This window comes from Myxocyprinus asiaticus, chromosome 10, assembly GCF_019703515.2.
Source record: "Myxocyprinus asiaticus isolate MX2 ecotype Aquarium Trade chromosome 10, UBuf_Myxa_2, whole genome shotgun sequence".
In the NCBI taxonomy this organism is placed as follows: Eukaryota; Metazoa; Chordata; class Actinopteri; order Cypriniformes; family Catostomidae; genus Myxocyprinus; species Myxocyprinus asiaticus.
The window spans coordinates 47680072-47703082 of NC_059353.1; the positions used below are offsets into that span (position 1 = coordinate 47680072).

At 35.8% G+C, this 23011-nt stretch overlaps 1 protein-coding gene across 3 annotated transcripts in view; it reads left to right on the top strand.

The window, feature by feature from the left end:
- The window catches only part of LOC127447637 (cordon-bleu protein-like 1), a 110664-nt gene that overhangs the window by 65653 nt on the left and 22000 nt on the right, over positions 1-23011 (top strand). For all 3 annotated transcript variants that reach the window (XM_051709584.1, XM_051709582.1, XM_051709585.1), the window contains exons 4-11: positions 2039-2246; positions 3978-4203; positions 4359-4409; positions 4741-4838; positions 6421-6660; positions 9243-9381; positions 22153-22408; positions 22804-22880. In XM_051709584.1, the coding sequence (XP_051565544.1) occupies positions 2039-2246; positions 3978-4203; positions 4359-4409; positions 4741-4838; positions 6421-6660; positions 9243-9381; positions 22153-22408; positions 22804-22880 (1295 nt within the window). The remainder of the gene's footprint in view (positions 1-2038; positions 2247-3977; positions 4204-4358; positions 4410-4740; positions 4839-6420; positions 6661-9242; positions 9382-22152; positions 22409-22803; positions 22881-23011) is intronic.

Consider the following 23011-nt stretch of genomic DNA (forward strand, 5'->3'; position numbering starts at 1 on the left):
TAACCCAGAAGAACATGAAGGCTTGTCTGAATTTTGCCAAAACACACCTTGATGATCCTCAAACTTTTTGGGAGAATGTTCTGTGGATTGATGATTCAAAAGTGGAACCGTTTGGAAGACAGGGGTCCCGTTACATCTGGTGTAAATCAAACACTGAATTCCACAAAAAGAACATCATGCATTACATACAGTCAAGCATGATGGTGGTAGTGTGATGGTGTGGGGATGCTTTGCTGCTTCAGGGCGACTTGCAATAATTGAGGAAAACATGAATTCTGCTCTCTACCAGAAAATCCTAAAGTAGAATGTCCCTCATCAGTCTTTAAGTTGAAGCTCAAGCGCAACTGGATTATGCAGCAAGACAATGATCCAAAGCATAGGAGTAAGTCCACCTCTGAATGGCTCAAAAGAAGCTAAATTAAAGTTTTGGAGTGGCCTAGTCAAAGTCCTGACTTGAAGCCGATTGAGATGCTGTGGCAGGACCTTAAACAGGCAGTTCATGCTTGAAAACCCTCCAATGTGGCTGAACTAAAGCAGTTCTGCAAAGAAGAGTGGGACAAAATTCCACCACAGCGTTGTGAAAGACTGATCTCCAGTTATCGGAAGCATTTGGTTGCAGTTGTTGGTGCTAAAGGTGGCACAACCAGCTATTAAGTTTAAGGGGGCAGTTAGTTTTTCACATGGGTAATATAGATGTTGGATCAATAAAAATATATATTTGAAAACTGTATTTTGTGTTTACTCAGGTTGCATTTGTTTTATGTTATATCTCGTTTGAAGATCTAAAACAATTTAGTATGAAAAATACACAAAAATAGAAGAAATCAGGAGGGGGGCAAATACTTTTTCACAACACTGTAGATAGATAGATTATTTCAAAGGGTTTGTTACATTAACTTTGTAGAGTGATACTACAGTGAGCTGTTTATACTGGCGTAGGCCTAATCTAAAGTTTCAAAAAGTCTGTCATCATCATTTAATCAAAGTTTCATTCTGTTCTTTGATCCTGAACAGCTGTAAATCAAACCTGGTTTTGCTGAGTTTTGAACTTTCTAATGCCTAAACTGAAACCAAATAAGAAAGGATTAATGATCAAAATCGTCACCTGCTTTGCTTCTAAATTTGCTACCCAAACTATTTGGCCTCATTTTAATCAGGATTAAATTATTGGCTGTGATTTCCAAAAAAGCTCTCTGATCCTGGAATTCAGAAAGCAGTTGGAATGCACTGTGTGCCATAAGCTGTTTCTCTAAAGAATTTTCCACACTTTTAATATGCTATATGTCCATTTTATAGGACAAAGTGTTCTCTAAAGGCTTGCTGGACTCAACAGACAAATGACAATAAACACCATAAAAAGTTCTCAATGTACTGCCATTATTAAGAGCATAGAGATTGCTTAAAATGTCTCCTTTTGTGTTTTACGAAGAAAAAGAAAAAACACCACATAGGTTTGGAACTGCATGAGGGTGGGTGATTAATGAGAATATTCTCATCTCTTAAGTACCATAGATTAGCAGTGTTCTGCCACAGTAATCTGGTTTAATTTGATCAAAGAGCTCTGTGCAGATGACTGCATTGTTCTTGTCATGATCGTTTGGAAAAACAATACAGTGAAAAATGGTTACAGCTCATTTGCTTGACGTTGATTGCCATGATGGATATCCCAGCAGCAAAATATCGCTCATGCAAATCCTACAGATGCTTCACAGATAGTAGAGCTTGTGCTATTAACTTAGACATTTTCAAACTCCCCTTCAGCGGAGTCACATGTTTCCTGAGGCTTTGGCAATGTTTGTGGTGCAACAGCACAGTATCATTTAAAAAATATCTTTATCAAGTTTTTGAACCAGTGAAACACAGATCCCAGTGTTTTAAAGAAATGGTTCACCCAAAAATAAAACACTTGCTATCATTTACTCACCCTCATGTTGTTCCAAACCTCTATTACTTTTTTCCTTCGGTGGAACATGAAACTTAAGTGACTGAAATAGCAATTGATAGTCAGTTTTCCTGTTCGTTGACTTGTGTTTTTCAGCAAACCTATGATGGATCTGCTGGTCACGCTTTGTGCAAAGTACCGCCTGAATCCCTCTGGTCACACCATTGAGCTAGTCACCAACAACAGGAACCATGTGAAGTTCAAACCCAACGCCCTCATCGGCACCCTAGAGGCAGAGAAGATCTTGCTCAAACCGAAAGGCATGGACGATAAAAGCAAAAAGACAGGACCACAGATGCCAGAGGTACAGCGCTAATTCAACTTCACTTGCACACTGTATTTTACTATACAGAAAAGTGAAAAAAAAAAATCAACATGAAACAACATTTGCAACCAATTTTTTCCTCCAGTAATATAACATATATTTAAGAGTGAAACAGAATATTCTACACAAAAAAAAAAAAAAAAAAAGCTATTTTTTATTTTATTTTTTATTTTTTTATATCGGGAATTGTGGGCGTTAAAAACCAGCATGGAGCCAGGTTGTTGGAAGGGAGGGATTGAAAAATAAGAGTGTTTAATGCGCTGCAAAAATAAATAAAAAATAATAATATATACGTATATTAAATATCTAAATAATTGTGTCTTGTTTTCCAGTAAAATATCTAAACATTGTTAAAACAAGGTCCGTTTCTTGAAAATACATTTCTTAATATTTCCTTTAAAAAAAATACATAAAATAATATAAAACAAAAATAAACTGTTGGCAAACTGTTTTTGTTTTGTTTTAAGCATAAACCTCACAACAACAAAAAATAAATAAAAATAAAAATAATCAACTGAATTTGGTAAAAAGTTTGGTAAAAACAAATCAATCAATCAATAAACAAACAATAAATCAATAAATAATTCTTTAGTAAATCTGTGTTGTTTAAAAGTGGTTTCGATATTTTGGAAATCAAAGACAAATTTATTAAACAAACTGTTAATTTTGTGTTTATTTTTTTATATATATATTTTTTATTTTTTTTTGCACTGTTACGAAATTTATTGCATTTTCATGACAGATTTTTATTTATTTATTTTATTTTTTTATGAATGAACGTGAACCAAAGAATTCGTGCACAGTAAGACCAGGAACATGCATTAAAGATGTAATATGTAACTTTTTAAAAATACTTTCTCCTATCCCAGATTAATATGCAGAGACAACTATAAGTGAGCCATTCGAAGGTTCAGTTTCTTGAAAACTGTAACACTGTCTCTCTTTGGCGCTATAAGAATTCTTCTGTTTGTTTTGAGCGACCCGTCCATCACGGCACGACAACATGCCGTGTCTGTCTGTTTGATCACAAAGGATGGTGGGCGTTGAAAACAATGTTTATATTTTCAATCCCGATCACTGGCGATAGTGGCGCAGAAATTACACACATCATCTTTAAGAAAGTAAATAGGGTCAATTTGGATTTCATGTTGATTTTGAGCAGACATGTTTCTGTAAACTTTTCAAACAGTGTTTTGTCTTTTAAGTTTAGCCCTGATTTTGTTGTTTAGTCATGAGTAAAAGCAGTTCTGTTTTGCCACACCCTGTGAGATTAGCCTGAAGAATATCTCAATGACTCAAAGGGATGGAGGTGGAGCCAGCAACATACTAACAATCCACATCATAACCAGTGACAAATGGTTTCATTTTACACCAAAACTAAAAGCATTTGGCTTTTTGTCTGATTCTATAAAAAAAAAGTTGTTGGGAACAGCACCACATACACACACACAAAAACAAAGGCTTTATTCCCTAACTTAGTGAGCTGCCTTGCTGTCTACTGCCCACATGGGCAGCCTTCAAAGACAGCATCCTAGCAGAAATAGAACCTTATAAGTGACCAATTTGAAACGCTCTACTTTGGCCACAACTTTGTGCTGCGTCTAGCTTTTTAGTGAAAGAACACGTTTGGTCTGAACGGCCCCTAAGGCAGCAGGGAATTACTTAACTCTTACACTCTTCTTATTCAATTTGTCCTCTCCTCTCTTTCAGGCAACCGTACGATTAGTGATAAACTACAAGAAAACACAGAAAACCATTCTCAGGGTGAGTCCACGGGTTCCTCTACGAGAACTGCTGCCCGCTATCTGCGAGAAATGTGAATTTGACGTGCACACCACAGTTTTATTACGAAATGTCCACTCAGAAGACACTTTGGACCTGAGCAGCTCCCTCAATGACCTTGGCTTGAGGGAAGTGTATGCAAAAGAGAGCAAAGGTCAGAACCTACCGTATGTTTATACTGAGTACATTAAAGTGACTCAAATTAAATCATGCAGGACCAGTTTTCATGAGGTGACATTGAGATACTCTGTACTGCAGTTCCAAACATTTTCAATAGATGGTACTCTTGTGTTTCTGTCTTTTTTACAGTTATTAGCCCTGTAAGTCCTGTAAGTCTGCCACCTTCTCCTACTCGCTCAGGTAAGTGTCATTAACACATCACGTTTTCCATTTTAAGGACATAGCTTACCCAAAAATGAAATGTTCTGTTTTTGTTTACTCACCTTCATATCGTTCCAAGCCAATATGCTGCTGTTGTTTTTTTCTGTGGAACATCAATGGAGAGTTTTTGAAGAATTTGTAGTTGTTGAATGAAAAAGACCTGCGTGAACATTCTTCAAACATTCTCTTTTTGAGTAAATAATGACAAAATGTTTGGTTTAACTATTCCTATAAGCACCTAAAATTTCGAATGTTTTTGAATATTTTATGTTTCAATACTCATCCCATCTGCAACTGCATTGAATTACAGAAATAATTAATCATGGAAAAGACAAAATACAGAAGGACAAGGAAAATAAAGGACTGTTCAGCATATTTAGAAAAGGAAGTAAGAAACAGTCAGAACAGGTGAGTAATGGAATACTCTATGTCTAATGAAAATGATAATGCTGTGTAAATTGTGACATTAACGGGATAGTTCATCCAAAAATGAAAATTGTGTCATCTTTTACTTATCTGTCAATGTTTGGTATCATTGTTGATAAATCTGGCTTGACATATTTATGATGTAATGCTCATATATATATATATATATATATATATATTTTTTTTTTTTTTCCCTGTGTCTATCAAGTTATTAAAAAATACATACAAATATTAAATTTTCACACAAGACACTTACTGGAATACACCTCTTATATGATGAACATGCTTTTATTTTCTGAGTTCAAAGTCATTTTGATAATTTTTCTAATTGGTGTAACTGTCCGGAGGCAGTAAAAATATATATGTATATTTAATATATAATAATAATAAAACTCTCATTAAAAGCTGAACTGCATGAAAAAGGAAAAGTTGGCATTAGAAGTTTTTAAAAATCATTTATTAATTAAATTAAAAAAAGCAGTGATACAATTTAGTAATACAATTCATAATATATATATATATTATATATAATTATTTTTTGTTTTTGTTTTTTTTTGTTTGATTGCACCAAATCAAAGTCATGTGGTGTAAACAACATGACGGTTGCCTTGTTTCTGTTAGAATATATATATATACTTTTTTATATTCGTGACTCAAAAATTCATGTTATTGGTAAAAAATAATAATAATAAAAAAAACTTAAAATATCTTTTGAAATTTATTTTTTTTTAAGTAATGATTACGTTTTGCACACTCATATTTATTCAAGGTGCCATAAAAGTATTTTAATAACTTTTACCTGATGGTTATGCCACTTTACATTTTTAAAATCATCAATATATTTATTTATTTTATTTTATTTTTGTAGAAAATGCTATAAATGTTTTTCAAAAATGTATGAAACCAAAATGAACACAAATATTATATTTCTATGAACTTGATGCATGCATTTTGAACTAGAGTTTTAAAAGATTTCTCTTTCTTATCACCACAGACAGCCTTACTCGTTAATGACCTGCATACATGGTTGTGAATGAGATTAGAGAGCTTCCGAGGGGAAGATTATCAGTGAATAACGACTTGTATGTCAACCTGTTCTTCACACAAAGCTGATAAAATCCTTTGGAAGACTTGGAAAATTGCCCAATTGCCCGACTGATTTTTATCACCATTTCCTTTTATTGTATGGTTAAGACTAGCGTCAACATTCTGCTAAACTTCTCCATTTTGTGTTCCACAGAAGAAGAAAAAATGATGCAGGTTTGAAACAAGGTTTGATGAGTAAATGATGACAGATTTTTTATTTCTGAGTGAACTATACCTTTAAAGGTGAGGTCAAAGGCATGTTTGTTTTTGTTACTTTGTAAACATTCTCTGAGCACCAGTGGTCATATATATATATATATATATATATATATATATATATATATATATATATATATTTTTTTTTTTTTTTTTTTTTTTTTTATTTGTGCAAATTGTCAAAGTCTTTACTTGCCTGTGATTGGGGCTGTGGCATTGGTTGGCAGTGTGCTGATTTGTGATTGGTTGTCTCTCTTGGAAGTCAAGGACCGTGAGTGCACCAGCATCGCCAGTGCATAGAAAACAGAGGCCAGTCAGCATGAGTTCTTTAAGAACTTATTCGCCAACGTACGATTCGAAAACCATGCCCTCGGACATGCCAAAGAAAAGAGAAAAGAGAAGAGCCCCATTGCCACCAAGCATGATGTCACAGAGCATACCAACTGATCTCAGTCATCACCAAGGCAACGCTCAAACTGTAGCGCATCCTGATGGCAACCAGGTATGCCAACTGATCTGGGCTACAGATCATATTTACTTGGACAACTTGTTTCAACCATACAGTGGGGTCCAAATGTCTGAAACCACATTGAAAAGGAATATTTAAGTTTCAGCAGTGTCTTGGTCACTAATCAAATCTAATCAGATGTAAAAGTTGTGACATTGACCATGTTTATTATGTGTACAGACGTTCAGATTGTCTTGGTTTCTTTAAAGCCCACAAGATGCTCTGTGGAACATTCTCAAATCATGCTGGAGAACATGATCATCAGGTTTTATTCATGCCAGCTTGATTGCATGCTGTTATTAGAGCAAAAAGGGTGAAATACCAAATACTAAGAAATTCTGAAATTCAGACCAGCATACATGCGGTTATAATTAGAGGTCGACCGATATTAGATTTTGCAGATACAGATGTTTTTAGGAGAAAGCAGATAAGGAATTATTATCATAATTGAGTGTGTTTAAAAAAATGTCTTAGTCTTTCCATACTGTGATGGGACAGTCCAGACATATAAGCTACAAGAGTCCAAAATGAATGAAATCCCAGATGCAGTTGTGCAACAAAATCCCAATAATAACCAGAAAAAAAATTAAATTTGTTTCATAACATGGGACTTTTAAATATAAACCCAAAATACTTCTGGGACTCTTATTTTGAAATATCTGTGCTTCCAGCTGCTCTCACAAACAGATGAGAGAAATAAAACATGCACTCTAACAATGTATTACAATATAAAAATTACTGTAGTTGATTTTTGCCGATAAATGAGAGTTCCAAAAGCAACGGTCGGTGCTGATTAATCGATAAAGCTAATAAACCGTCCGACCTCTAGTTAGAATCATAATATAATTCGCAATGAACATCTTTGTAAGAAAAAAAAAAAGAAAGTGGTTTCAGATTTTTGGTCTCCACTAAAACAAACTACCATTCAAAAGTTTGGACAATTATAACTTAAATTTGAGCTTCTTCAAAGTTTATTTTTGTCTAATTTTAAGCATTTAACAAAACAATTTGCAAGCATTTATTAACCATAAGCCTTTAAATCAAAAGGTTTTTAATGTCGTCAAGAGATACAAATTCATTAGTCAAGTTTGTCCAGTGTTTTAACTGGTAGTGTTAGTGGGCCTTTATTAGGAACTCTTTTAATTGGTAGTGTTAAAAGAGCCTTTATTAGGAAACTCTTTTAACTGGTAGTGTTAGTGGGTCTTTATTAGGAACTCTTTTAATTGGTAGTGTTAAAAGAGCCTTTATTAGGAAACTCTTTTAACTGGTAGTGTTAGTGGGCCTTTATTAGGAACTCTTTTAACAGGTAGTGTTAGTGGGCCTTTATTAGGAAACTCTTTTAACTGGTAGTGTTAGTGGGCCTTTATTAGGAACTCTTTTAACAGGTAGTGTTAGTGGGCCTTTATTAGGAACTCTTTTAAATGGTAGTGTTAAAAGAGCCTTTATTAGGAACTCTTTTAACAGGTAGTGTTAGTGGGCCTTTATTAGGAAACTCTTTTAACTGGTAGTGTTAGTGGGCCGTTATTATGAACTCTTTTAACTGGTAGTGTTAGTGGGCCTTTATTAGGAAACACTTTTAACTGGTAGTGTTAGTGGGCCTTTATTAGGAACTCTTTTAACAGGTAGTGTTAGTGGGCCTTTATTAGGAAACTCTTTTAACTGGTAGTGTTAGTGGGCCTTTATTAGGAACTCTTTTAACAGGTAGTGTTAGTGGGCCTTTATTAGGAACTCTTTTAATTGGTAGTGTTAAAAGAGCCTTTATTAGGAACTCTTTTAACAGGTAGTGTTAGTGGGCCTTTATTAGGAAACTCTTTTAACTGGTAGTGTTAGTGGGCCGTTATTATGAACTCTTTTAACTGGTAGTGTTAGTGGGCCTTTATTAGGAAACACTTTTAACTGGTAGTGTTAGTGGGCCTTTATTAGGAACTCTTTTAACAGGTAGTGTTAGTGGGCCTTTATTAGGAACTCTTTTAACTGGTAGTGTTAGTGGGCCTTTATTAGGAACTCTTTTAACAGGTAGTGTTAGTGGGTCTTTATTAGGAAACTCTTTTAACTGGTAGTGTTAGTGGGCCTTTATTAGGAAACACTTTTAACTGGTAGTGTTAGTGGGCCTTTATTAGGAACTCTTTTAACTGGTAGTGTTAGTGGGCCTTTATTAGGAACTCTTTTAACAGGTAGTGTTAGTGGGCCTTTATTAGGAACTCTTTTAACTGGTAGTGTTAATGGGTCTTTATTAGGAAACTCTTTTAACTGGTAGTGTTAGTGGGCCTTTATTAGGAAACTCTTTTAACAGGTAGTGTTAGTGGGCCTTTATTGGGAAACTCTTTTAACTGGGAAGAAAAGAGGCCTCTCAACCTATTATTTCATGACCTGAGTTCAAAGACCAAGACTGAATGTACATTTAAAAAGCACTCTGCAAATACAGCAAGCCTTTAAACATTGTTTCTACATGAACTCTTTGCTGTGTTGAGTCATTTCATCACCTTGTCATTAGGGAATGTGGTAGTGTTTCCCACAGCCAAATGTTTGGAATTATCTGTCATATTTATTGCTGCCCCCCTGCCTGCTTTCCAAAGCATATGGCCCGTTTGAGCCGCGGATCTTCGACAGATTCGTCCTTCAAGAGTTTGTCCACCAAGCGAAAGGCCCCGCCGCCCCCCACCTTGACCAGCGTCGCCCCTCATGATGAAACTACACAGGACAAAGACTTGACAGGTTAGTTTGCTCAGCCCTTGAAACAAGGTAACTGAAGGATATTCAACAAATAAAAAGGCTAAATAACTATATAACCTATTATTGCACACAACTATGAAAGTTAGAAAGGTAAAAAACAAATAAAGATACAAACGCCTGGAAATTTCATGGAAATTCAATGGTGAAAAAGAATGGGTAAATTGGAAATAAAAAGTAGAATGAGAAGTACAGACTTCATCATCCTCATTGAATATTTAGGATGAATCTAAATAAATTCTGCCAAAATACAGCTGTTACTACAGTAAAGCACATAGAATATGTTGTAAGGGTGGTGAAAAGCCTTCTTATTTATGTTTTTTAATGGCACAGCATTTCCTCTTTTCCTCATCAATGTTATTTTGAGATATTTCCTCAAGAGAAAATTCTCCCACATTTAGTGCTTCTCGTAGAAAATCTCAGAATGGGAGATAAATACAGTCATTGTAGGAAAAAAAAAAAAAATGCACCAAATATTATTAAATTCATATTTTCAATATAAAATGCTGGACAAATTCTGTGTTTTTATGAGCTAACAAATCAAAATGTAGTACAGTGGCTATTTCATAATGCATTACGCTCATAAATCGATTTGTTTGGGTGAAGAAAATAATGATGAAGAACATAATTTAGAGGATTTTGTTCTGTTGAGCATAAAAGGGCTTGAATGAATGCAGCAGTTGTACTTTGAGCAGGATGTAAACACAGTGAGAGGTGTTGTGGAAGTGGGCATTTGGAGACAATGTAAAGGCACCAATGTGTGTTGATTGTCACTTTGTGTATGTTTTGTCACCATCTAGTGGTTGAACAAATGCCTCACCTCTTCATCTACACTTCAAATTTGTTTGTCATTCTTCTGTTTTCTCTTCCAAGAGCACAAAGTACTTAAAAACACTTGCTTTGCTTTCAGTCTCCAGGTAAAAGGTCACCCTCAACCAAGACTCTGAATTAGAATTAGACGCTGCAATAGAACAAATTCGATTTTGACTTTGAGAACCAGCTATGGATGCACAAGAAATGAGCTCCGTTCCAACCTAGAGAGCTTTTAAAGGCATCATAGGTACGCTCTGGACACGAGGACTGTTTCAAAAAGTATAGGCGGCATAATTATGGTAGCTTCTAAAATACCATGTTTTGGCCAAATTCTTAGGCAGCATCACCCGTATCCTTCACGAAGAAGGCAATGCTTGAATGTGTTACGATGATGTCAGTTAAACTTGACATGGTGTCTAATAAACATGGCAGTACTGCGTGAGATGCTGAAAAAGCAGTGAGAAAGACTGTCATAGATGTCTGTCAAGTGTATGTTAACATAAAAAAAATAAAAAAATAAATAAACAAAAACAGCGTAGACTGATCCAAACACACGTTCGTAGTGAACAGCCCCTTAGAAGGCAGCTGTCTATGTTGGCAGTAGGCAGCAGTGTAGCTCGCTAGGTTTTGCTTGAGTTGGGTGGTGACTGGACTGGTGAGAATTTACTGGATGTAACACTATGGGTTTAAAAGTTTGCAGCTGTATTTATTAGACTGTTTCTTACACACATACAGGCACATGGTTGTAAATGTGCCACAGCCCTGTACTTAAGTACAGTTTTTTAATATTTGTACTTTACTTGAGTATAAATATTTATTTGTACTATTACTTTCACTTCACTACATTTTGAAGAGAAAATTGATACTTTTACTCCGATAAATTTCTCCAGACCCTTTCATTACTTTTGCAACTGAACACCGCAACAAAATAACAGCTGCATGTGCAAAAATGCATGCAGATCGGCGATAGTGATGTGTGATTCGTTGAAAGAATCATTTGAGTCGAATCTTTTAAATTTGACTCCTTTGAACTGAACAAAAAGATTCAAAAAGCAGTCAGAATGATTCATTTACATTTTACATTTAAACAAGGTATGATGTGTATGAATAATTACCAGCGCTCATGAAAATGTCCAACAATATTTATTTTTATATTTTATGAAGGTGTGAATGATCTTTGCCTAAGCAAAAGTAGTTTTCTGGTGGTTGCTAAAGTGCTATAGTTGCTTTGTAGCATATTTATGCTACAGTATGTGGTAACTAGGTTTTCTGAATGGTTGCTAGGGCATGCTATGCAGTTGTCAAGGTGATCTCTGCTGAGTGTTTTGGTGCATTGCTACAGTTTGTGGTTGCCAGGTTGTTACTATGCTGTTGCTAAGTTGTTTTCTGTGTTTTTTGCACATTGCTCTGCTGTTGACAAGGTGTTCTAGGTGGTTGTTAGGTTGTTGCTACACTGTTGTTAAGTTGTTTTAACTGTATTTCAGCACATTGCTATGCAGTTGCCAGGGTGTTCTAGGTGGTTGCTGGATGGTTGCTTATTGGCCCAAATGAAAAGAGCCCACCTCCACAAGTCTCTGTTCTGGTTACTAATGATTCAACTCCCTCCTTCAGTGTTCCAGTTTTTATGGACTGTGGTGTTCATTTACACTCATTCCATAAATATGATCATTCTGATGTGACTTGAATGTGCCATTAAAGGGATGGTTCGTTTAAAAATGAAAATTCTCTCATAATTTTCTCACCCTCATTCGATCCAAGATGTGTATGACTTTCTTTCTTTTTTTCTGCTGAACACACACACACACAATATATATATATATTTTATGAAGAATATCGCTGTTATGTAGGTCAATTCAATGTAAGTGAATGGTGGCCAGATCTTTAAAGCTCCAAAAAGCACATAAATGCAGCATAAGAGTAATCCATAAGACTCCAGTGGTTCCACCAATTTCTTCTGAACGGATCCAATTGGTTTTGGGTGAGAATAGACCAAAATATAACTCCATTTTTGACTATAAATCTTGACATTAGCAGCTTTCTTGGCGATCAAGATTTCAAGCTCGATTACACCTCCTATAGCGCCATCTAGGGCTCTGCGCATGCATCAAGCACTAGAAAGTGAAATCAAGCTTGAAATCATGATCATGGCTAGAGATTGCAATGGCAAGTTATACTGTGAAAATGAGTTACAATTTGGTTTGATCTCACCCAAAACCAACTGAATCACTTCAGAGGTCATGGATTTAACCACTGTAGTAGTATGGATAACTTTATCCTGCCTTAATGTGTTTTTTTTGTAGCTTGAAATGTCTGGCCACCATTCACTTGCATTGAATTGACCTATAGAGCTTAAATATTCTTCTAAAAATCTTTGTATGTGTTCTGCAGATGAAAGAAAGTCATACACATCTGGGATGGCATGAGGGTGAGTAAATGATGAGCACCACCAATCAAATAAGTTGCCATGGGTTTAATGAACTGTTCTGTAATTTATGCAATTTACTTGTACTTTTTGATACTTGAGTAAATTTAATATCAGTTACTTTAGTTATTTTACTTAAGTTGTTTTTCATGAGCTACTTTAACTTTTACTTGAGTCAATTTCCATGAAGGTATCTTTACTTTTACTCAAGTATGACAAATAGATTCTTTATACAACACTTGCCACAGCTGTGGTGTGTGTATATGAGTGTTTCTCCAGGGTGTAAACAGAGCTGTGCCATTTCATCAGATGTGTTATGAGAGCAGACATGATTGCAATCTTTGCTCCCTAGGGATCAGATATTGATTCCCCTTAACAATTGGAATCGACTGTTTCTGTGAGTCGTTAGATCGATTCAAAACGATAAGTTAGGAGTTTGAGTCTGATAAGTGAGTCTTTGTGTCTAATTTATTAATCTCTCTCTCTCTCTCTCTCTCTCTCTCTCTGTGTGTGTGTCTATCATCTATCTATCTCTCTCTCTGTCGCTCTGTCTGTCTGTATGCCTGTCTGTCTGTCGTTCCATCATTCCATTGTTCTATCTATCTATCTGTCTGTCTGTCTGTCTGTCTGTCTGTCATTCTATGTATCCATTCATCTACCTGTCATTATATCTATCTGTCTGTCTGTCCATCCATCCATCTATCCATCCATCGATCGATCTATCTATCTATCTATCTATCTATCTATCTATCTATCTATCTATCTGTCTGTCTGTCTATCTGTCTATCTATCTATGTCTGTCCATTGAATCTACCTGTCGTTCTGTCTATCTATCTATCTATCTATCTATCTATCTATCTATCTATCTATCTATCTATCTATCTATCTATCTATCTATCTCTCTCTCTCTGTCTATCATCTATCTATCTCTCTCTCTGTCTCTCTGTCTGTCTGTATGCCTGTCTGTCTGTTGTTCCATCATTCCATTATTCTATCTATCTATCTATCTGTCTGTCTATCTATCTGTCTATCGATCTATCTATCTATCTATCTATCTATCTATCTATCTGTCTGTCTGTCTGTATGCCTGTCTGTCTGTTGTTCCATCATTCCATTATTCTATCTATCTATCTATCTGTCTGTCTGTCTGTCTGTCTGTCTGTCTGTCTGTCTGTCTGTCTGTCTGTCTATCTATCTATCTATCTATCTATCTATCTATCTATCTATCTGTCTGTCTGTCTGTCTGTCTGTCCATTCCTCTACCCATCGTTCTGTCTATCTATCTATCTATCTATCTATCTATCTATCTCTCTCTCTCTCTCTCTCTCTCTCTCTCTCTCTCTCTCTCTGTCTGTCTGTATGCCTGTCTGTCTGTCTGTTCCATCATTCCATTGTTCTGTCTATCTCTCTCTCTCTCTCTCTCTCTCTCTCTCTCTCTCTCTCTCTCTCTCTGTCTGTCTGTCTGTCTGTATGCCTGTCTGTCTGTTGTTCCATCATTCTATTGTTCTGTCTATCTATCTATCTATCTATCTATCTATCTATCTATCTATCTATCTATCTATCTATCCATCTGTCTGTCTGTCTGTCTCTGTCATTCTATTTATCATTCATCTACCCGTCGTTCTATCTATCTATCTGTCTGTCTAATCTGTCTGTTTGTTTTTCTGTCATTCCGTCATTCTATCTATCTATCTGTCTGTCTGTCTCTCTGTCTGTATATCTGTCTGTCCATCTATCTTTCATTCTGTCCATCCGTTCTATCTAAGCTAGCCTGCTTTGATATATTATTTGTAAATAGCTAGAATTCCTTTTTTGTTTCTTTTCCATTATCATAAGCACAAAATACCAACATTTCTCTCACTGAACCCCTGGCACTCATAGTTTCACTTAAGTTCTTATGCACAACATTAAACGAATCGGCAAGAATGTGGAGCAGCAGTGTGGTCTCATGCACACTCAGTTGGAGTGAGCCTGCAGTGAGAATTTCTGCAAACAGCAACACACAGTCGCAGTATGAGTTTATCTGCTCGTATCATTAGTTCTGACAGCACAGCCTCATTCATCTCACTTATAGCTGTTACTCTTCTCGCTTCCTGGAGACTCACCAGAAGGGGGCGTATGAGAATCTCTGCATGTTCTTCTGCAGTTTATCTTCTCTTTGTTCTCTGCTGCTTCTCTCTCTTGTGGTGCCCTCATTCTCATCATCTATAATTTTTGATGTCCTTTCTCTTGTTTATATCTGTAATTTTCTCTGTATTATTTGCTCCTGTTTTCTGTTTGTTCATTTTCATTGTGAAATCGCAGTAACTATGGTAACACAGACACCGAGAAGAAATTAGTCTTTTGATTGTCCAGCCAAATGTGGGATATCAAATAATCTCACTCTGTTTTCTCTGTTTTGACTAAATGTGTAGTTACTACGTTTTGCCTTTGCAGGGCAATATACAGTTTAGTTGTCATTATAGAAAAATATTTGAACGTTCCACTATGTTTATTAGCATGCTCTTTTCTGGCTTTATGCCTTTTTAAGGATGCATTTAAAAGAGTCTTAAGGGTGCCTTATTCTGACAGGTAACAGAAAAAAGCTACATAGTTACTCTGACATATTAAAACTAGGGCTGTCAATTGATTAACATTTTTAATTGAAATAATTACATGATAATGGCGATGCTGTCAGTCTGCAATCAGTGTGGTTTGTTGCCTCTACAGCTTGATTTGCGCTTACTGCCCCCTGCTGAAAACATTGAAGGTGGACCTTCGAGCTTGAATTGCTCTGACGGGAGGAATATTCCTTGTTACCGTCCAGGGTATGATTAATTGCGTGAATTGTTTAAATGCATTATTTTGTATATAATTAATCGCACTAAATTGATTTAAATTAACAGCCCTAATTAAAATATATAAGAGCTACCCAGAGACTGTGACAGCACTCATAAAAATCTGTTGATAACAAGTTTTCTGTAGAGTAACAGAGAGAGGGTAAGTGCTTTCTAATCAGGGCTTGGAATCTACAGGCATTGTTACTACTTTTCTCATTGTTCATAACTATATAAAGACACAGGAGGGATTCCTCACTGTGTTTGGTTTCTTGCAAGTGTATTTTTGCAACTTTGCAGAGTTGTATTACATGTCTGATCTCACATGACATTCCATAATACAATATTAAATGTGCAGGTTTGAGGCAGATTTATTTATTTATCTTTTGTAGCAAGCTCAAAGATTGAAATATCTTGTAACAGTTTACTTCAAACTCTGGAATAAACAAAAATACTATTTTTTTTTTTTAGACTTTATATATGCAATGGCCCAACTGCCCAGACGAAACTAGATTATTTAGCAAACGTGCACTTGCAGTGAAGAGAGCTCCATTAATTATAAAGGGAGCAATTCAGTTGCAAACCTGCCTTGTTGGACCACTCGCAGTGTAGATATTTAAGAAACTCATCTGCTTGTCGTTTTAATGTTTGATAGCTTTTAATGGTGGAAATGAGCAGCAATGTGCTTTTAATAATCTGTCAAGCATTATATAATGCAATAATGTTTATTAATGTTAATGAAAGTTATTATAAAGAGATATCTATGGTTTATAATTTTTTTTTTAAACTGTTGACAATTGATTTTTGCTTCCATTGTAAGTGCCTCACTTTAACCTTGTTTTTTGCTTTTTGTAAAGAAAAGGAGGTTGAGCCGAAATAATGTTTTGTGGTAATCAACATTATGTCACAAATGCTTTCGATTGAGCTTAACTTGTATTGAACCTGGAATATTAATGTAAATAATCTTTAATAAAATACAATAAAAACACAAAATGTAAGATTTATTAATTTAATTTTGTTTAACATTACATAATTCAATTCGATGGAATTTTGTAATGAAATTGAAATGCATAAATCTGAAACATAGTCTAAATACTTTTTGCTTTTCACTTCAATGAGAGAGACAAAATAAAGAGAGAGACTTACAGTGGTGTGAAAAAGTGTTTGCCCCCTTCCTGATTTCTTATTTTTTTGCATGTTTGTCACACTTAAATGTTTCAGATCATCAAACAAGTTTAAATATTAGTCAAAGATAACACAAGTAAACACAAAATGCAGTTTTTAAATGAAGGTTGTTATTATTAAGGGAAAACAAAATCCAAACCTACATGGCCCTGTGTGAAAAAGTGTTTGCCCCACCTGTTAAAACATAACTTAACTGTGGTTCATCACACCTGAGTTCAATTTCTCTAGCCACATCCAGGCCTGATTACTGCCACACCTGTTCTCAATCAAGAAATCACTTAAATAGGACCTGCCTGTCAAAGTGAAGTAGACCAAAAGATCTTACATCAAAAGCTAGACATCATGCCGAGATCCAAAGAAATTCAGGAACAAATGAGAAAGAAAGTAATTGAGACCTATCAGTCTGGAAAAGGTTATAAAGCCATTTCTAAAGCTTTGGGAATCCAGAGAACCACAGTGAGAGCCATTATCCACAAATGGCGAAAACATGGAACAGTGGTGAACCTTCCCAGGAGTGGCCGGCCGACCAAAATTACCCCAAGAGCGCAGCGACGACTCATCCAAGAGGTCACAAAAGACCCCACAACAACATCCAAAGAACTGCAGGCCTCACTTGCCTCAGTTAAGGTCAGTGTTCATGACTCCACCATAAGAAAGAGACTGGGCAAAAATGGCCTGCATGGCAGAGTTCCAAGACGAAAACCACTGCTGAGCAAAAAGAACATTAAGGCTCGTCTCATTTTTGCCAGAAAACATCTTGATGATCCCCAAGACTTTTGGGAAAATACTCTGTGGACTGACGAGACAAAAGTTGAACTTTTTGGAAGGTGTGTCCCCCATTATATCTGGCATAAAAGTAACACCGCATTTCAGAAAAAGAACATCATACCAACAATAAAATATGGTGGTGATAGTGTGATGGTCTGGGGCTGTTTTGCTGCTTCAGGACCTGGAAGACTTGCTGTGATAAATGGAACCATGAATTCTGCTGTCTACCAAAAAATCCTGAAGGAGAATGTCCGGCCATCTGTTCGTGACCTCAAGCTGAAGCGAACTTGGGTTCTGCAGCAGGACAATGATCCAAAACACACCAGCAAGTCCACCTCTGAATGGCTGAAGAAAAACAAAATGAAGACTTTGGAGTGGCCTAGTCAAAGTCCTGACCTGAATCCTATTGCGATGCTGTGGCATGACCTTAAAAAGGCAGTTCATGCTCGAAAACCCTCCAATGTGGCTGAATTACAACAATTCTGCAAAGATGAGTGGGCCAAAATTCCTCCACAGCGCTGTAAAAGATTCATTGCAAGTTATCGCAAACGCTTGATTGCAGTTGTTGCTGCTAAGGGTGGCCCAACCAGTTATTAGGTTTAGGGGGCAATCACTTTTTCACACAGGGCCATGTAGGTTTGGATTTTGTTTTCCCTTAATAATAACAACCTTCATTTAAAAACTGCATTTTGTGTTTACTTGTGTTATCTTTGACTAATATTTAAACTTGTTTGATGATCTGAAACATTTAAGTGTGACAAACATGCAAAAAAATAAGAAATCAGGAAGGGGGCAAACACTTTTTCACACCACTGTATATATAGAACCAGAGTGATCTAAAAAATTATATATTTACAAAATACAGCTCATAAATGCACAGCACAATTCACATTCACAAAATCTGATTTATAAATTCAAAATACAATTCATAAATATACAAGTGAGGGCACAAATATTTCCCCAATTGCCCACACAAATACTTCTCACTTAAATAAATTCAAAACATCTTAGCAAATAGGAATCTAACAAATTCTTGAATTAATTTGCGTAAAAATTTGTTAACGTTGTTACATTTATTTATGGATCTTTGAATCTGCATTTGCAAATAGTCACATGTGTTTTTTTCCCTCAGGCTGTCCATCTCATGAACAGTTAAAGCAACCACACTGAGCAATACTTATGTGCAATTCACAGCTTAGTCTTTTTATATTATCCAACACATCCAACCTCTTCTGCCATTACATTCCCTTGCACTGTATATAACAGATTTGTATTTGCACTGCGTATATATATATATATTGTCTTATTGTGTATTCTATATATACTTTATTTTCTATTCATTTTTTTATTTTATTTATTTATTTATTTTTTATTATTATCTCTGTCTTGTTGCTGTATTGTATAGTTGTGCACTGGACGCTTCTGTCACCAAGACAAATTCCTTGTATGTGTAAGCATACTTGGCAATAAAGCTGATTCTGATTCTGATGTGTGTAGATTGCTTTGGTTTTGTGTTTGGCTTTTTGGAGACTTTCCTGCCAGGTTTCGATTCACAAATTGCTTTATTTATTTATTTATTTTCATGAAAGTTCTCTTTAGCCAATCACATTGAGCTTTTAATCCACCAAATTATAACATGCTTTGCTGAACTCTGTGGATATTGTTTATCGTAAAGGCAATAAAAAAATCAGTTCTGGGTTTTCTGGCTTCACAATAGATTTTTGTCATGTTTCTCGTTGTTAAAATAGCCAAATCTATCAGATATTTCTCCCCGTTGTTCTCAAAGGAATGAATGAGTAACTATGGTAACGGGGAAACAATATCCAATAATCAATGTGCCGATTTGCAAATGCAGATTCAAAGTTCCATAAAGAAATGTAACAACATTCACAAATGTTTTGATGCAAATTAATTGAAGAACTTGATAGATATGTATTTGTAAAAATGTTTTGAATTTAAGTAAGAAGTATTTGTGTGGGCAATTGGGGAAATATTTGTGCCCTCACTTGTATATTTATATAATGTATTTTGAATTTATGAATCAGATTTTGTGAATGTGAATTGTGCTGTGCATTTATGAATTGTATTTTGTAAATATATTATTTTTTAGATCATTCTCGCTCCATACTTGTAGACATATAAAGAGAAAAACACAACAAGAAGGACTGAGAGTAGATCAGAGAGATAAAGGGAGAGAAACTACAGAAGCCCTCAGAATGTGATGTCTCTGCGAGATAGAGAGATCACAGAGACAGCTCTCAGAATATTTCTTCATCTCACCGGTCCCCAGTGACGGCGATTGAAGAGTGAGACAAGAGAAGCTAGACATCTTAATTAACAGCGCTCGCTCAGTCTGAGGAGCAGAGAATCCATATTAATACTGAAGATGCCCAGTATCCCTTTAAGGATAGAGATAATGGGTAGCACTTTTAATGTGGGAACTCCAGAGCTTAGAGACACTGATGAACTAGAATAGAAAGTATTAGTAGTAGTATAGAAGAGTTTTATTTCAGATATATAGACATATGAAACCATTTGTGCATTATGCTACTTGTATCAAATGCAGAATCCTGTAAAAACCACTGCATTAAAGAGGTCATATAATGAGGAATCAAATTTTCCTTGATCTCTTGAAATGATTTCATTGTACTATGAAAACATAATGTAACTTTCAGAACTCAAAACTTTCCCCCAGTTAAAAATGAGCTTTTATTGCAATTAAGCTTGTTCTGAAATCCTTAACATGTGACCGCCTGCATTTACATAACAATGAATATTAAGTGTTCTGAAACTTGGTCACAGTCACAATGAGGTAATAAGAAGGAAGTAGGATGATACTATTATCCCTAAACACCAGAAAAACTAAGAAATACTGATTCAGGCAAAATATCAGTGCTGGTATTACTGGATCTCTGTGCTTTGACCCTGTCGACCACTACATTCTCCTAGACAGACTGGAGAACTGGGTAGGGCTGTCTTGGACGGTCCTTCGATGGTTCAGGTCATATATAGAAGGGAGGGGTTACTATGTGAACATATGCAACTATGAGTGGGCACCCATGACGTGTGGAGTCCCACAAGGCTCAATTCTTGCACCGCTCCTGTTCAACCTGTATATGTTCCCACTAGGCCAAATTATGAAAAAATAAATAAAAATACAACTATGTACCATAGCTGTGCAGATGACACCCAGATTTACCTAGTCCTATCACCAAATGATTACAGGCCCATAGACTATCTGTGCCTGTGCATAGACAAAATTAACAGCTGGATCTGCCGAAATGTCCTTCAGTTTAACAGTGACAAGACAGAGGTCATTGTATTTGGCAACAAAGACGAAATTCACAAGGTGAACACATACCTTGACTCCAGGGGTCTAAAGACAAAAAATCAAGTAAGGAATCTTGGTGTAATTTTGGAGTCAGAACTTAGTTTCAGTAGTCATATCAAAGCAATAACTAAATCAGCCTACTGTCATCTCAAAAATATAGCCAGAATTAGATATTTTGTATCTAGTTAAGACTTGTTCATGCATTCATCACCAGTAGGGTGGATTACTGCAATGGACTCCTCACCGGCCTTCCCAAAAAGACCAGTTAACATCTGCAGCTCATTCAAAATGCCACTGCCAGGATTCTCACCCGAACCCAAAAAATCAGAGCATATTACTCCAGTCCTCATGTCTTTAAACTGGCTCCCAGTTTCCTTTAGAATTGATTTTAAAGTACTATTGCTCATTTATACATCACTCAATGGCCTAGGACTATAACACATTGCAGATATGCTTGTTCAAGATAAACCTAACAGCCCTCTCAGATCATTAGGATCAAGTCAGTTAGAAATACAGATGGCTCACTCAAAACAAGGTGAGACTGCGTTAAGCTATTATGGGACCTTCAGCTGGAACCAGCTTCCAGAAGAGGTCAGGTGTGCTCCAACAGTCACCACATACAAGTCCAGACAGAAAACACATCTGTTTAGATGTGCATTTATTCACTGAGCACTGTGCTGCACTTAATGATTGCACTGCATAATTTTATTTCTGTATTCTTTTTTATTCATTTTAATAATGTTTACTTTTTTATTATTATTATTTTATTACTTTTTAGTCTTATTTATTGTTCTTAAATGGTTTTAAAAATGTGCCATTGTGTATGAACTGTGCTATATAAATAAACTTGCCTTTCCTTGCCTAAATGTGGTAAAGTCTGTCAAAGCTTGTGCTGTCTGTGTCTGTGTGTAGCACCTGCCACTCTGCAGATCATTCTGAAGAATCCAAACGTTAGAAACGGGCATCTAAAGTTTATTTTAACAAGATCTCAGGTCATTTCAGCCTGACCTTCACAGTTTGAGCTCCACATATCAGCACAGATTGTTTTGTGAATCTGTCCAATGTAATGCAGCTTTGCAAAGAGGTTGTAATTAAAGGATGCGGCAATCCCGCAGCTCGCAAGTTAGCACTGTAGCTCATTTCTCATGCAAAAAGGGCATTTACATAGAATTCTTAAGGGCACAGCAGCAAAAACAACCTGTTTAATTTGAAGGGTCAGAGAGAGGGTGAAAAAAGTAAATTATAACCCAAAAGTATATTGACACAAAATACTTTACTTACATGTATAAGTGGACCTCACTTGATATTAACCCGTTTGAAGTGATTGTGCTGCAAATTCAGTTCCAAAAACACACTACAGTAAAGATTTAAGCATCTACCTTTTTCTATTTGTCTTTAATTATTTTAATTCTTTATCGCAGAACCTGTGCTGGTGTCTCCACTTGAGGAGATCAAAGAACAGGAAGAAGTCTTCATGATAACAGAGGGTCAGGCATGCCCTTTAGAGGACGAGCACCTGAAAGATGACAGCAGCTTGAATCTGTCCTCTGAGATCTCTCTGGACTTAAGCCAAGCTGGGACCGCATCTCCCTCGCAAGAGTCAGAGATTCTAGAGAGTGTATCACCACATGGGACGGCCAGAGATAATCCATCATGTAACCTGTCTGCAGATGTAGAGTATGTTGAAGCTAATTGTTTAAGCTGGTGTTGGTTATACAGTGTGGACCAAAACAATTTGGCTGGCTTAACTCGCCATCTCGAATGCATGCTGTCATTAAAGCTAAAAGGGGGATAATTTTGTAATATTTGTTACCAAATTGTAATGCTGATAATATAATTTGAAATTGGAAAATTACAAAAAATGCTAAATACAATTATTTTCACTATTGGTCTCAGACTTCTGGACCCCACTGTAAATCTCAATATTTTTTGTGTAAATTTGTTTAATATTTGCTTTTTATAAATTCATATACATGTTGGTAGCTTTTCTCATTCATTTGGAGTCATTTATTTAAATATATGTATTTTTCAAACCTAGTTTTTAAGTGTTACATTGTTTTTACACTTGACAGAGTAGCTGAGAGCACCATAAATGAAGAGTTAAAATCAGACCAGGCTGTGAGCGCTCATGTCCAATCAGAAGAGATGGGTAAGACAGCAACCTTCACACTGCAAAAACAAAAAACAAAAACAAATTCTTAATCTGGATGTGGTAACACTTTATAATAACTTTCATTAATATATCTTTAAAAAAAAAGATATAATGCTTAACATATAATT